This window comes from Cherax quadricarinatus, chromosome 65 (genome assembly GCF_038502225.1).
Source record: "Cherax quadricarinatus isolate ZL_2023a chromosome 65, ASM3850222v1, whole genome shotgun sequence".
Classification (NCBI taxonomy): Eukaryota; Metazoa; Arthropoda; class Malacostraca; order Decapoda; family Parastacidae; genus Cherax; species Cherax quadricarinatus.
In genome coordinates this window covers 13,822,981-13,837,546 of record NC_091356.1, presented here as the reverse complement: position 1 = coordinate 13,837,546, position 14,566 = coordinate 13,822,981, and the positions used below count along the sequence as shown (strand labels likewise).

At 38.7% G+C, this 14,566-nt stretch overlaps 1 protein-coding gene across 7 annotated transcripts in view; it reads left to right on the top strand.

The window, feature by feature from the left end:
* Positions 1-14,566, top strand: part of LOC128700546 (protein hsr-9) — a 331,945-nt gene that overhangs the window by 268,651 nt on the left and 48,728 nt on the right. For 6 of the 7 annotated variants that reach the window (XM_053793809.2, XM_070098961.1, XM_070098962.1 and 3 more), the window contains one exon: positions 9,583-9,832. In XM_053793809.2, coding sequence (XP_053649784.1) covers positions 9,583-9,832 — 250 coding nt within the window. The remainder of the gene's footprint in view (positions 1-9,582; positions 9,833-14,566) is intronic. The other variant, XM_053793808.2, reaches the window with a different exon arrangement.

Sequence of the window (14,566 nt, the reverse complement as noted above, 5' to 3'; positions counted from 1 at the left end):
CGTCTCCATTCACTCCTATCTAACATGCTCACGCACGCTTGCTGGAAGTCCAAGCCCCTTGCCCACAAAACCTCCTTTACCCCCTCTCTCCAACCCTTTCGAGGACGACCCCTACCCCGCCTTCCTTCCCATATAGATTTATATGCTTTCCATGTCATTCTACTTTGATCCATTTTCTCTAAATGACCAAACCACCTCAACAACCCCTCTTCTGCCCTCTGACTAATACCTTTATTAACTCCACACCTTTTCCTAATTTCCACACCGAATTTTCTGCATAATATTTACATCACACATTGCCCTTAAACAGGACATCTCCACTGCCTCCAACCGTCTCCTCGCTGCTGCATTTACCACCCAAGCTTCACACCCATATAAGAGTGTTGGTACTACTATACTTTCATACATTCCCTTCTTTGCCTCCATAGATAACGTTTTTTGACTCCACATATACCTCAACGCACCACTCACCTTTTTTCCCTCATCAATTCTATGATTTACCTCATCCTTCATAAATCCATCCGCCGACACGTCAACTCCCAAGTACAGCAGGGCCCCGCTTTACGGCGTTTCACTTTACGGCATTCCGCTAATACGGTCATTTCAAATTATGACCAAAACTCGCTATACGGCTCCCCCACCTGACTTTCTAATACGGTCACCGCGCCCCACCCTGTTTGTTTACATTCTTCCTGAGCTCAGTAAGCACTAAGTCTCTCCATTTTGTCTGGAAACTCCAAAATTTCAAATGTTTTTAAAAGTTATTTCATATTTTATATATACTCTGATAATTATACTTATGTATACCTGTACTTAAATAAACTTACATACTGTGCTGGCATGCAGGTACACATTAAAATCAGTAAGAGTGTCTTATGTCTCCAGACGTCATATTAGTAATGATAATAATAATCATCGAGTCTCATTTAAATGTCGTATATTACGTTAAATACACATTTTCATTAATCCATCTATGATATTTTTTCAAAATTATATAATAAACACGATACATAACATAAAAAGATGATAAATACACCCCACAATAGAATAAACATAAATATGAGATGTGGTAGCAGACGACTTGCACAAGTGACGCCATATTAGAAATGATAATAATAATAATAATAATCACCGAGTCTCATTAAATGTTGTATATTACGTTAATATACACATTTTCATTAATCCATCCATGATATTTTTTTCAAAATTATATAATAAACACGATACATAACATAAAAAGATGATAAATACACCCCACAATAGAATAAATAAACATAAATATGAGATGTGGTAGCCAGATAACTTGTACAAGTGATGCCAAGAATAACATTTTCTCTAATCTAACATAAGAGAAAATGTGTTACTGGAGGTAACTGTAGGAAATTATTCCTTTCGTATGTATGTAAGTAAGTTTATTCAGGTATACACAAATACAGTTACATAGATTATCATACATAACAACATATGTGTAGAGAACCTAGGATAACCCAAAAAAGTCAGAGTGACTTATTTCCATTGCCTTCACTCAGAGCATCATTTCTTCTCAAAATGATGTTACATGAAAATGGGAGTGTTCTTCTTTATTTATTTTACCGTATCAATGTAGAGACAACCTGTACACAATGTAACTTGTACACAAATCAGACGTGTACACTTTGTTTACAAAACTTACCTTCGCCTGGTTTGTTTACATAACTCTGCGCCTGTACTCTCTCATGCACTCATTCTTTCTCTCTCTCATTTATTCGTTTTATCTCATTTACTTACTCCTGACCCTACATTAAGACTACAAATATTTTAAGGTAAGTAATGAGTGAACTGTATATACATTTTATCGCTCTGGGATACTTAAATGTAATAGAATATTATGTGTAGGTGGGTTGGCCTGATATGGTAGCCCGGCTGACTACCATACATACCACACTTGATTTTTTACAATAAATACTACTCATCTCACCCTATATTTTAAGGTAAGTAATGAGTGAACTGTATATACATTTTATCGCTCTGGGATGCTTAAAGATCATAGAATTGTATGTGTGGGTGGGGTGCCCTGCTATGGTAGCCTGGCTGACTACCATACATACCACACTTGATTTCTTACAATAAATACTACTTGTCTCACCCTAGATTAAGACTATAAATATTTTAAGGTAAGTAATGAGTGCACTATGTGTGTATTGTACGTTTTTATTGTTTTTTGATGCCTGGTTCTATTGCTAACTTAATATATGTTAGTGTAAACTTGTTATCTAGTGTTTGTATGCATTTGTAAGTGGAAAAAAAGGGTGTTCCACTTTACGGCGGTTTCCGCTTTACGGCGGTAGCCTGGAACCTAACCAGCCGTATAAGTGGGGCCCTACTGTACCTGAAAACATTCACTTCTTCCATACTCCTCCTCCCCAATTTGATATCCAATTTTTCTTTATCTAAATCATTGGACACCCTCATCACCTTACTCTTTTCTATGTTCACTTTCAACTTTCTACCTTTACACACATTCCCAAACTCATCCACTAACCTTTGCAATTTTTCTTTAGAATCTCCCATAAGCACAGTATCATCAGCAAAAAGTAACTGTGTCAATTCCCATTTTGAATTTGATTCCCCAAAATTTAATCTCACCCCTCTCCCGAACACCCTAGCATTTACTTCCTTTACAACCCCATCTATAAATATATTAAACAACCATTGTGACATTGCACATCCCTGTATAAGACCTACTTTTACCGGGAAGTAGTCTCCCTCTCTTCTACACACCCTAACCTGAGCCTCACTGTCCTCATAAAAACTCTTTACAGCATTTAGTAACTTACCACCTATTCCATATACTTGCAACATCTGCTACATTGCTCCTCTATCCACTCTATCATATGCCTTTTCTAAATCCATAAATGCAATAAAAACTTCCCTACCTTTATCTAAATACTGTTCACATATATGCTTCAATGTAAACACTTGATCTACACATCCCCTACCCACTCTGAAACCTCCTTGCTCATCCGCAATCCTACATTCTGTCTTACCTCTAATTCTTTCAATTATAACCCTACCGTCCACTTTTCCTGGTATACTCAGTAAACTTATTCCTCTATAATTTTTACAGTCTCTTTTGTCCCCTTTCCCTTTATATAAAGGGACTATACATGCTCTCCACCAATCCCTAGGTACCTTCCCCTCTTTCATACATTTATTAAACAAAAGTACCAACCACTCCAACACTATATCCCCCCCTGCTTTTAACATTTCTGTCATGATCCCATCAGTTCCAGCTGCTTTACCCCCTTTCATTTTACGTAATGCCTCACGTACCTCCCCCACACTTACATTCTGCTCTTCTTCACTCCTAAAAGATGGTATACCTCCCTGACCAGTGCATGAAATTACTGCCTCTGTTTCTTCCTTAACATTTAAAAGTTCCTCAAAATATTCTCGCCATCTACCTAATACCTCCATCTCCCCATCTACTAACTCCCCTACTCTGTTTTTAACTGACAAATCCATACTTTCCCTAGGCTTTCTTAACTTGTTTAACTCACTCCAAAATTTTTTCTTATTTTCATTAAAATTTCTTGACAGTGCCTCTCCCACTCTATCATCTGCTCTCCTTTTGCACTCTCTCACCACTCTCTTCACCTTTCTTTTACTCTCCATATACTCTGCTCTTCTTATAACACTTCTGCTTTGTAAAAACCTCTCATAAGCTACCTTTTTCTCTTTTATCACACCCTTTACTTCATCATTCCACCAATCACTCCTCTTTCCTCCTGCCCCTACCCTCCTATAACCACACACTTCTGCCCCACATTCTAATACTGCATTTTTAAAACTATTCCAACCCTCTTCAACCCCCCCCACTACTCATCTTTGCACTAGCCCACCTTTCTGCCAATAGTCGCTTGTATCTCACCCGAACTTCCTCCTCCCTTAGTTTATACACTTTCACCTCCCTCTTACTTGTTGTTGCCACCTTCCTCTTTTCCCATCTACCTCTTACTCTAACTGTAGCTACAACTAAATAATGATCCGATATATCAGTTGCCCCTCTATAAACATGTACATCCTGGAGCCTACCCATCAACCTTTTATCCACCAATACATAATCTAATAAACTACTTTCATTATGTGCTACATCATACCTTGTATATTTATTTATCCTCTTTTTCATAAAATATGTATTACTTATTACCAAATCTCTTTCTACACATAGCTCAATTAAAGGCTCCCCATTTACTTTTACCCCTGACACCCCAAATTTACCTACTACTCTCTCCATAAAATTTTTACCCACTTTAGCATTGAAATCCCCAACCACCATTACTCTCACACTTGATTCAAAACTTCCCATGCATTCACTCAACATTTCCCAAAATCTCTCTCTCTCCTCTACACTTCTCTCTTCTCCAGGTGCATACACTCTTATTATAACACACTTTTCACATCCAATGTTTATTTTACTCCACATAATCCTTGAATTAATACATTTATAGTCCCTCTTTTCCTGCCATAGCTTATCCTTCAACATTATTGCTACTCCTTCTTTAGCTCTAACTCTATTTGAAACCCCTGACCTAATCCCATTTATTCCTCTCCACTGAAACTCTCCCACCCCCTTCAGCTTTGTTTCACTTAAAGCCAGGACATCCAGCTTCTTCTCATTCATAACATCCACAATCATCTCTTTCTTATCTGCACAACATCCACGCACATTCAGACTTCCCACTTTGACAATTTTCTTCTTATTATTCTTTTTAGTAATCTTTACAGGAAAAGGGGTTACTAGCCCATTGTTCCCGGCATTTTAGTTGACTTTTACAACACGCATGGCTTACGGAGGAAAGATTCTTATTCCACTTCCCCATGGATATAAAAGGAAAAGTAATAAGGCCAAGAACTATTAAGATAAAATCAAAGAAAACTCAGATGAGTGTGTATAAATAAATGTGTACATGTATGTGTAGTGTGACCTAAGTGTAAGTAGAAGTAGCAAGACATACCTGTAATCTTGCATATTTATGAGACAGACAAAAGACATCAGCAATCCTACCATCATGTATAACAATCACAGGCTTTCGTTTTACACTCACTTGGCAGGACGGTAGTACCTCCCTGGGTATAAAAATACACAATATATCCCTCCAAACTGCCAATATCCCAAACCCCTCCTTTAGAGTTCCGGCATTGCACTTCCCATTTCCATAACTCAAGTCTGGTTATATAAAATAACCGGTTTCCCTGAATCCCTTCACTAAATATTACCCTGCTCACACTCCAACAGCTCGCCAGGTCCCAAATACCATTCGTCTCCATTCACTCCTATCTACCAAGCTCACGCACGTTTGCTTGAAGTCCAAACCCCTCGCCTACAACACCTCCTTTACCCTCTCCCTCCAACCTTTTCGAGGACGACCCCTACCCCACCTTCCTTTCCCTATAGATTTATATGCTATGCATGTCATTCTACTTTGATCCATTCTCTCTAAATGACCAAACCACCTCAACGATGTTGGCAGACATAGGAGTGAGGACCTGATTAGCAGGTATAGGTCAGCAATAGAGATAATTAGGAGGAAAGGTGGGAAACCTGTCATATGTGGCATTTTGCCAAGGAGAGGAGTTGGAAATGAATGGTTGTCCAGGGCAATTGGTGTCAATTGCTGGCTGGACAAATACTGTAAGGAAAATGCGGTAACATTCATTGACAACTGGGACCTCTTCTATGGCAAAAATGACATGTATGCCAGGGATGGGGTTCACTTATCTAGGTGTGGGGTGGGAGCACTGGCCAACGCAGTGGAGGGAGCTGTTAGGTCTTTAAACTAGGAATAGTTAGTGGTATGGGTTTTGGTGGGAAAACAGTGAAGTCGCAGTGTAGGAATACGAGTACTAGGAGAACTAGTAATAGGCAAAATGAGGTGGATATTGGAAAGCCAGTGGCACTAATTGACAAGGACAGTAATAGGTTTAGTGGAATAACAGAAAGGAGCAGGAAGGGTGAAGACAGAGGAGGGTCTTTAAATATATATTACACAAATAGTCGCAGTGCTAGGAATAAGATGGACGAGTTGAGACTAGTTGCTAGTGCAGGTAACATTGATGTATTTGCCTTAACTGAGACGTGGTTTAATTCAAAAAGTCGGGACATGCCTGCGGAATGTCACATTCAGGGTTTTAAATTGTTCCAAGTAGATAGAAGTGTCGGGAAGGGGGGTGGGGTGGCATTGTATGTCCGAGATCGCTTGAACTGTTGCATAAAAACGGGTATTAAGTCTGAAGCAGCACATACAGAGTCTGTTTGGATAGAAATTTCAGAGGGACATGAAAAATTAATTTTAGGTGTGATATACCATCCCCCAAACTTAGATAGGGACCAAGGGAGACTACTATGGGAGGAAATTGTTAGGGCAACAAGGCACGATAATGTAGTAATTCTAGGAGACTTTAACTTTAGTCATATTGATTGGAATTTCTTGACTGGGAATTTAGAATCATATGACTTCTTAGAAATAGTTCAGGATTGTTTTTTGAAGCAGTTTGTGACAGAACCTACAAGGGGAAATAACCTGCTTGACTTAGTTCTGGCAAACAGTGAATCCCTTGTTAATATTAAATTTAGAAACACATCGTTCCAGTCACGGTATTGTGCCTTTTTGTTATTTATAATAATTTAGAAGTTTCAGAGGAACTGGGTGCTAGTGACCACAAGTCAATTACATTTAGCATTGAATGGAAGTATGGTAGTAGGGATAACTCAGTAACAGTCCCAGATTTTCGCTTAGCAGATTACGATGGGCTTAGAGAACACTTATCATCTGTTGACTGGGGTAACGAAGAGAGCTATCAATATGACAGTTTTCTGAACACTATACATGAGGCTCAAAGAACATTTATCCCGTATAAAGAAATTAGATCAAATAGAAATGACCTAAAATGGATGAATAATAGGCTGAAATATCTATTAGGGCATAAGAAAGGAATTTATATGTGTATCAAAAGAGGTGAGGGTCATCTTATGAATCAGTATATTGACATTAAGAGGGACATTAAAAAGGGGATAAGAAAAACTAAAAGGGACTATGAAATTAAAGTTGCTAGCGATTCTAAAACTAACCCAAAAAGTTTTTTCCAGGTATATAGAACAAAAGTTAGAGATAAGATAGGTCCCCTTAAAAATAACTATGGGCATCTTACTGACAAAGAGAATGAAATGTGCTCGATTTTAAATAATTATTTTCTCTCGGTTTTTACACAGGAAGACACTAATAATATTCCAGTAATTAATTTTTATAGTGGGCCAGAAGAAGATAAATTATGTAACATCACAGTCACTAGTGAAATGGTTGTGAAGCAGATAGACCGACTGAAGCAAAATAAGTCACCGGGTCCTGATGAGGTTTTTTCAAGGGTTCTTAAGAAATGCAAAATGGAACTCTGTGAACTATTATCGCTGAAGCCCATCAAATGTCATCTCATATCTTATCACTGCCCTCCGGATGCTTGTCACTGAACACTTGTCTTACACATTGCTTCAAGGGAATTTCTTCCTTCTTCTTCCTTCTTCCTTCTTCTTTCTTCCGTCTTCTTCTTCTATACTCCTGTGTATCCAAAACATTGCTGGGACCTATAAATACTTTGTATATATTCCTAGACAATAGTAAATGACCAAGGCAGGTGTAAATGTCCACCTGTCAATGCGTTTGTGACAATTTGAGTACAATTTCAGTACCTAATATTAGGGTCAGAACAAAGAGTGGTTATGAAGTGACAAGAACTACAATAAATTGTAATTATCAGAACATAAAAATTATATAAAATAATATAAAAATGAGAAAAAATGGTTCACACACTGCTTCGAAGAGAATGGAAGGATACATTTTGGCCAGCGTTCATAAAAGAGTTTTACCAATTTCATGATCAGAAAGATAATCAGTTTGAGACGTCGTCTGTAAAGAAAAAGAATTTTGTCCTTTGCGTACTTGTTAGCCCAGTATGCAAGGTAGTGAGTGTTGTGTTGTTTTTGAGTGATCATTGACGAACTGTCATCAGTAGGTTGTCTTGGACATTTAGGAGTAGTACCGTGAGCAGTCTGACCTGAGGGAGGTGGGCGATCCGAAAACCATCGCACGTATTCGGGGAAGCCGAACGCATTGTGAAAGGTGTACTAGAAGCAGCGGCATGAACAGAATTGGGTGATGCTGCAGCACCTGAAGCAGGTGATGAAGCATCACTGGTAGAAAGTACAGGGGTATGAGAAGAGTAGAGAGAAGAATAGGGTGTGGGATCAAAAAGGGGCCTGGGAGGAGGAAGGGTTTCACTGGGCGAAGACTCCATAATAATGGTGCTTCTTCTGTGATATCTCCTTTCTTATTATTTTAAGAAAAAAAGAAAGAAGGAAAGAAAAAAAAAAAGAGGGACAGTCGCTAGGAGGCATGGAGGGGCCGAAAGCTTCTCCCCTCATCCGGGAGGGCCTTGAGCCCACTGGTAGTGAAGATGCAGGATGAAACCTGTGCCATACTCTACCCTTCATGCTAGTAAACCAGTGCTCCGAGATAGCAGCCTTACACCTACCAAGTTACCTTGGGGACAAAAGTAAGGGAGGTTGGAAACCTGCCACAAAGCATACCTCCTTCAGCTGCCACCTCCCAGAACCGACAGGCAGGTTCCGGAGATACACCCATTACCCGAAGGGCACCCTGCCCACTTCCCGGAAATCCGGGAAGAGAGCAGGGCACCTTCAGACAATTCAGATTCCACGGCAAACCACACCACCCCCGAGGGACTTCACAGAGTGGGAGGAACCCCGGCAACCTACTCCCTACCTAGAAACTAACGCCAGAGGGATGGACCCCAGAAGCTACAAACGGGACAGGAAACGAGGGGAGGGTGGGGAGAGGGGAGGGAAGGGGAAAAAAGGGGGGGTATGGGAAGGGTGGGATAGGGAAGGGAGGATTGGGGGGTACTTAGACTCGATCTGAGGAAGGAGACCAAAGGATTTGATTCCTGAGACCAAGAGCCTCTTTGCCACGGCAAGGAGTGACCCTTGAAGAGGTTATTTTCAATAAACAGCCCATCCTCCTAGGTAATGTTGGTTTGTTACTTAGGCTGAAGACCATTGGCATAGCAAATTTAATACTGAAATGTTATCATATTTATTTGACAGTGGATTTTACAATCCATTTGGTGGACTCTCTTCAGTTTGTTTAAAGACTATATCAACTTTATTACTTTATTTTTGTTCCTATGTAATTGGTTAAATCTTGCTCATAGATGACTTACAATACTAATGTATAGTGTTGAGAAATTTGCTTAAAATATAGGTAAGAATTTGACATTGGCATTAGGATAGGCTTCATCTAAAATGTTAGTTTTATGAAATATGTTCAAAAACATCTCCTTTATCATTTGCTATGAACTTAAGTTAATATTTACATTGAACACAGGGTCATGCCTTTTGTTCTTATTATAAATTCAGTACAGTTCATAAACAGTTAAATTATTTCTATAAAATAATTGCAATGTTTAATGTGTTATTTAATCTATGTATGCAAAGTTGATGAACAGTGTCGCTAATTTTAAGCTTAGTTTAAAAATTCCAACCAACAGGAGGGCCACAAGAGGAGCATGGCGAAATCGCTACGATGGTGATAAGCGAACATCACGTGACCAGGATCGTCCTCCAAGCGTGTCTAGCTCCAGTAGTGATGCTGATACACGAACCACACCTTCCTCCAAGAGTTTCCTGGCCATGAGTGATCCATCTGTGTCATATAAAGATGTACTCTTACGATTTGCTGAGCTCACACAAATAGAGAAACAACCTGGATCTCCACAAGTAATAAGTTACTACTTTTTTACAGTACTGTGCACACTATACTTTGTAATGGTTTCCTAGTCTTTTTTTTTTTTATTACTCCTGCAGCTCAGCCCTAGGGTAGGCTTGCCTAGTGCCTGCCTGAAGAATAAGCAGCAACAGCCTTGTTGACCAGGCAAGCACCTGAAGAACCTAGCCCAGGGCTGGGACTGTGGGACTAGGAAAACTCAAAATCCACCAAAGGTATAGCAACAATAAAGTATATACTTTTCGTAAGCAGATGAAATGTCTAATAAAGCCATGCTAATCAAAGCAACTTTATTGAAGGCAAGAGAGTTATGTACATTCAAAGTAATCAATCAACCCACTGATGATTGTGATATTTTGTATAGAATGAAAGTCGTTCTTGAATTATATTTGATCTCTGTAGGGCTGTTAAGCAGTTGTCAGTAGGTAGAAAATCCAGGAGATAAATTATTAATCTGCCGAGTAGGGCTTCAATTATTTGTGTTATTCGTCATGTGCCCTCTTGGGGCGATGCCTTGCTTCATGCAAGGGGCTCTTGATCCAAGGAATTGGACTTGTTCTCCCCATTCTTGGATCAAACTTGATTGCTTGCTGTTCCCCAAGTCTTCCTCCTAAATATAATGTGTTGCAATAGTATATCAGCCCTAGACAATTTTTAAAATTCTCTAATAAACTTTTTCTCCTACATTATCAGTATGTGTACGTCACATACTGAAATAAGTAAATTTTATAGAATAATAATTCAGACTTATTGATTAATTTTTATTTTTATAAAGAAAACTGGAACTTTGGAAAATAAAATTAAATTTGCTTCTGTTGATACTGTACCAGATGAACTTAGAGAGCTAATCTGGAGATATGAAAATGAAGAGTAAATGTTTATACGTTTTATTGTTTCTTAAATACAGTGGAACCTCAGTACTAGAACTTAATTCATTCGAGAAGGCTGTTTGAGTGCCGATCTGTTCGAGTACTGAATGAATTTTTCCCATAAGGAATAATGTAAATTTGATTAATTTGTTTCAGACCCCCAAAAATACACATAGAGTGACTTAGCGGTGTATTTTTGTATGGTATTTATAATTGTATTCTCATTTTCTTGGTCTCATTTGATAGAATGAAAGATATATTACAGAAATAGAGATGATTTTGAATAGTTTACACACTAAAAGTACAGCTGTACCTTGAAACTGAGCTCAAAGTAGTGGAAATGTTCAATTTTTGCTGATGTTCAGAGTAAACAAATCATGTCACATGTCCAGTACACATCAACTGGTGGGTCTAATATGTTTTCACAAATGAGCTGATATTATTTATACCATTTTTTCAATAATGCAGTAGTCTGCATAACAAATCTTCTTTTTGTGTGAATAAAAATTCAGAATGGAAAGCAAGCGTAATATAAGGGGGGCCTGAAGTGTGAGGAGCTATAGGAGCGAGAGGGAGGAGCCAGCAGAAGGAGCATTCAGTATCTGATGAATCGTCTTGATAGCCAGATACTAGCAGTTGCGCGAATACATTGTTGGGTAATTACACTAACATTAATAATAAAGGTTATCTGTCTATCACATTTATTCCAACTTGATATCAGAAACACGATAGATAACCTAGAAGCACAATAAAGGTGCCGAAATTAATAAAAGGCATAATATATGGAGAGTCGGAGGCTGTATTTACATCAGGGCAAATTCACACTAACCAATTTTCTTTTTGGTTGACTGGTATCACTAATCTTCTTAGGCACCATGGTGATTTATTTATATAGATAATATATAGGTAGTAGGTTGGTAGACAGCAACCACCCAGGGAGGTACTACCGTCCTGCCAAGTGAGTGTAAAACGAAGCCTGTGATTGTTTTACGTGATGGTAGGATTGCTGATGTCTTTTGTCTGTCTCATAAATATGCAAGATTACAGGCATGTCTTGCTACTTCTACTTACACTTAGGTCACACTACACATACATGTACACATTTATTTATACACACTCATCTGAGTTTTCTTTGATTTTATCTTAATAGTTCTTGGTCTTATTAATTTTCCTTTTATATCCATGGGGAAGTGGAATAAGAATCTTTCCTCCGTAAGCCATGCGTGTTGTAAAAGTCAACTAAAATGCCGGGAACAATGGGCTAGTAACCCCTTTTCCTGTAAAGATTACTAAAAAGAATAAGAAGAAGAAAATTGTCAAAGTGGGAAGTCTGAATGTGCGTGGATGTTGTGCAGATGATAAGAAAGAGATGATTGTGGATGTTATGAATGAGAAGAAGCTGGATGTCCTGGCTTTAAGTGAAACAAAGCTGAAGGGGGTGGGAGAGTTTCAGTGGAGAGGAATAAATGGGATTAGGTCAGGGGTTTCAAATAGAGTTAGAGCTAAAGAAGGAGTAGCAATAATGTTGAAGGATAAGCTATGGCAGGAAAAGAGGGACTATAAATGTATTAATTCAAGGATTATGTGGAGTAAAATAAAGATTGGATGTGAAAAGTGGGTTATAATAAGCGTGTATGCACCTGGAGAAGAGAGAAGTGTAGAGGAGAGAGAGAGATTTTGGGAAATGTTGAGTGAATGCGTGGGGAGTTTTGAATCAAGTGTGAGAGTAATGGTGGTTGGGGATTTCAATGCTAAAGTGGGTAAAAATGTTATGGAAGGAGTAGTAGGTAAATTTGGGGTGCCAGGGGTAAATGTAAATGGGGAGCCTTTAATTGAGCTATGTGTAGAAAGAAATTTGGTAATAAGTAATACATATTTTATGAAAAAGAGGATAAATAAATATACAAGGTATGATGTAGCACGTAATGAAAGTAGTTTATTAGATTATGTATTGGTGGATAAAAGGTTGATGGGTAGGCTCCAGGATGTACATGTTTATAGAGGGGCAACTGATATATCGGATCATTATTTAGTTGTAGCTACAGTTAGAGTAAGAGGTAGATGGGAAAAGAGGAAGGTGGCAACAACAAGTAAGAGGGAGGTGAAAGTGTATAAACTAAGGGAGGAGGAAGTTCGGGTGAGATATAAGCGACTATTGGCAGAAAGGTGGGCTAGTGCAAAGATGAGTAGTGGGGGGGTTGAAGAGGGTTGGAATAGTTTTAAAAATGCAGTATTAGAATGTGGGGCAGAAGTTTGTGGTTATAGGAGGGTGGGGGCTGGAGGAAAGAGGAGTGATTGGTGGAATGATGAAGTAAAGGGTGTGATAAAAGAGAAAAAGGTAGCTTATGAGAGGTTTTTACAAAGCAGAAGTGTTATAAGAAGAGCAGAGTATATGGAGAGTAAAAGAAAGGTAAAGAGAGTGGTGAGAGAGTGCAAAAGGAGAGCAGATGATAGAGTGGGAGAGGCACTGTCAAGAAATTTTAATGAAAATAAGAAAAAATTTTGGAGTGAGTTAAACAAGTTAAGAAAGCCTAGGGAAAATATGGATTTGTCAGTTAAAAACAGAGTAGGGGAGTTAGTAGATGGGGAGATGGAGGTATTGGGTAGATGGCGAGAATATTTTGAGGAACTTTTAAATGTTAAGGAAGAAACAGAGGCAGTAATTTCATGCACTGGTCAGGGAGGTATACCATCTTTTAGGAGTGAAGAAGAGCAGAATGTAAGTGTGGGGGAGGTACATGAGGCATTACGTAAAATGAAAAGGGGTAAAGCAGCTGGAACTGATGGGATCATGACAGAAATGTTAAAAGCAGGGGGGGATATAGTGTTGGAGTGGTTGGTACTTTTGTTTAATAAATGTATGAAAGAGGGGAAGGTACCTAGGGATTGGCGGAGAGCATGTATAGTCCCTTTATATAAAGGGAAAGGGGACAAAAGAGACTGTAAAAATTATAGAGGAATAAGCTTACTGAGTATACCAGGAAAAGTGTACGGTAGGGTTATAATTGAAAGAATTAGAGGTAAGACAGAATGTAGGATTGCGGATGAGCAAGGAGGTTTTAGAGTGGGGAGGGGGGTGTGTAGATCAGGTGTTTACATTGAAGCATATATGTGAACAGTATTTAGATAAAGATAGGGAAGTTTTTATTGCATTTATGGATTTAGAAAAGGCATATGATAGAGTGGATAGAGGAGCAATGTGGCAGATGTTGCAAGTATATGGAATAGGTGGTAAGTTATTAAATGCTGTAAAGAGTTTTTATGAGGATAGTGAGGCTCAGGTTAGGGTGTGTAGAAGAGAGGGAGACTACTTCCCGGTAAAAGTAGGTCTTAGACAGGGATGTGTAATGTCACCATGGTTGTTTAATATATTTATAGATGGGGTTGTAAAGGAAGTAAATGCTAGGGTGTTTGGGAGAGGGGTGGGATTAAATTATGGGGAATCAAATTCAAAATGGGAATTGACACAGTTACTTCTTGCTGATGATACTGTGCTTATGGGAGATTCTAAAGAAAAATTGCAAAGGTTAGTGGATGAGTTTGGGAATGTGTGTAAAGGTAGAAAGTTGAAAGTGAACATAGAAAAGAGTAAGGTGATGAGGATGTCAAATGATTTAGATAAAGAAAAATTGGGTATCAAATTGGGGAGGAGGAGTATGGAAGAAGTGAATGTTTTCAGATACTTGGGAGTTGACGTGTCGGCGGATGGATTTATGAAGGATGAGGTTAATCATAGAATTGATGAGGGAAAAAAGGTGAGTGGTGCGTTGAGGTATATGTGGAGTCAAAAAACGTTATCTATGGAGGCAAAGAAGGGAATGTATGAAAGTATAGTAGTACCAACACTCTTATATGGGT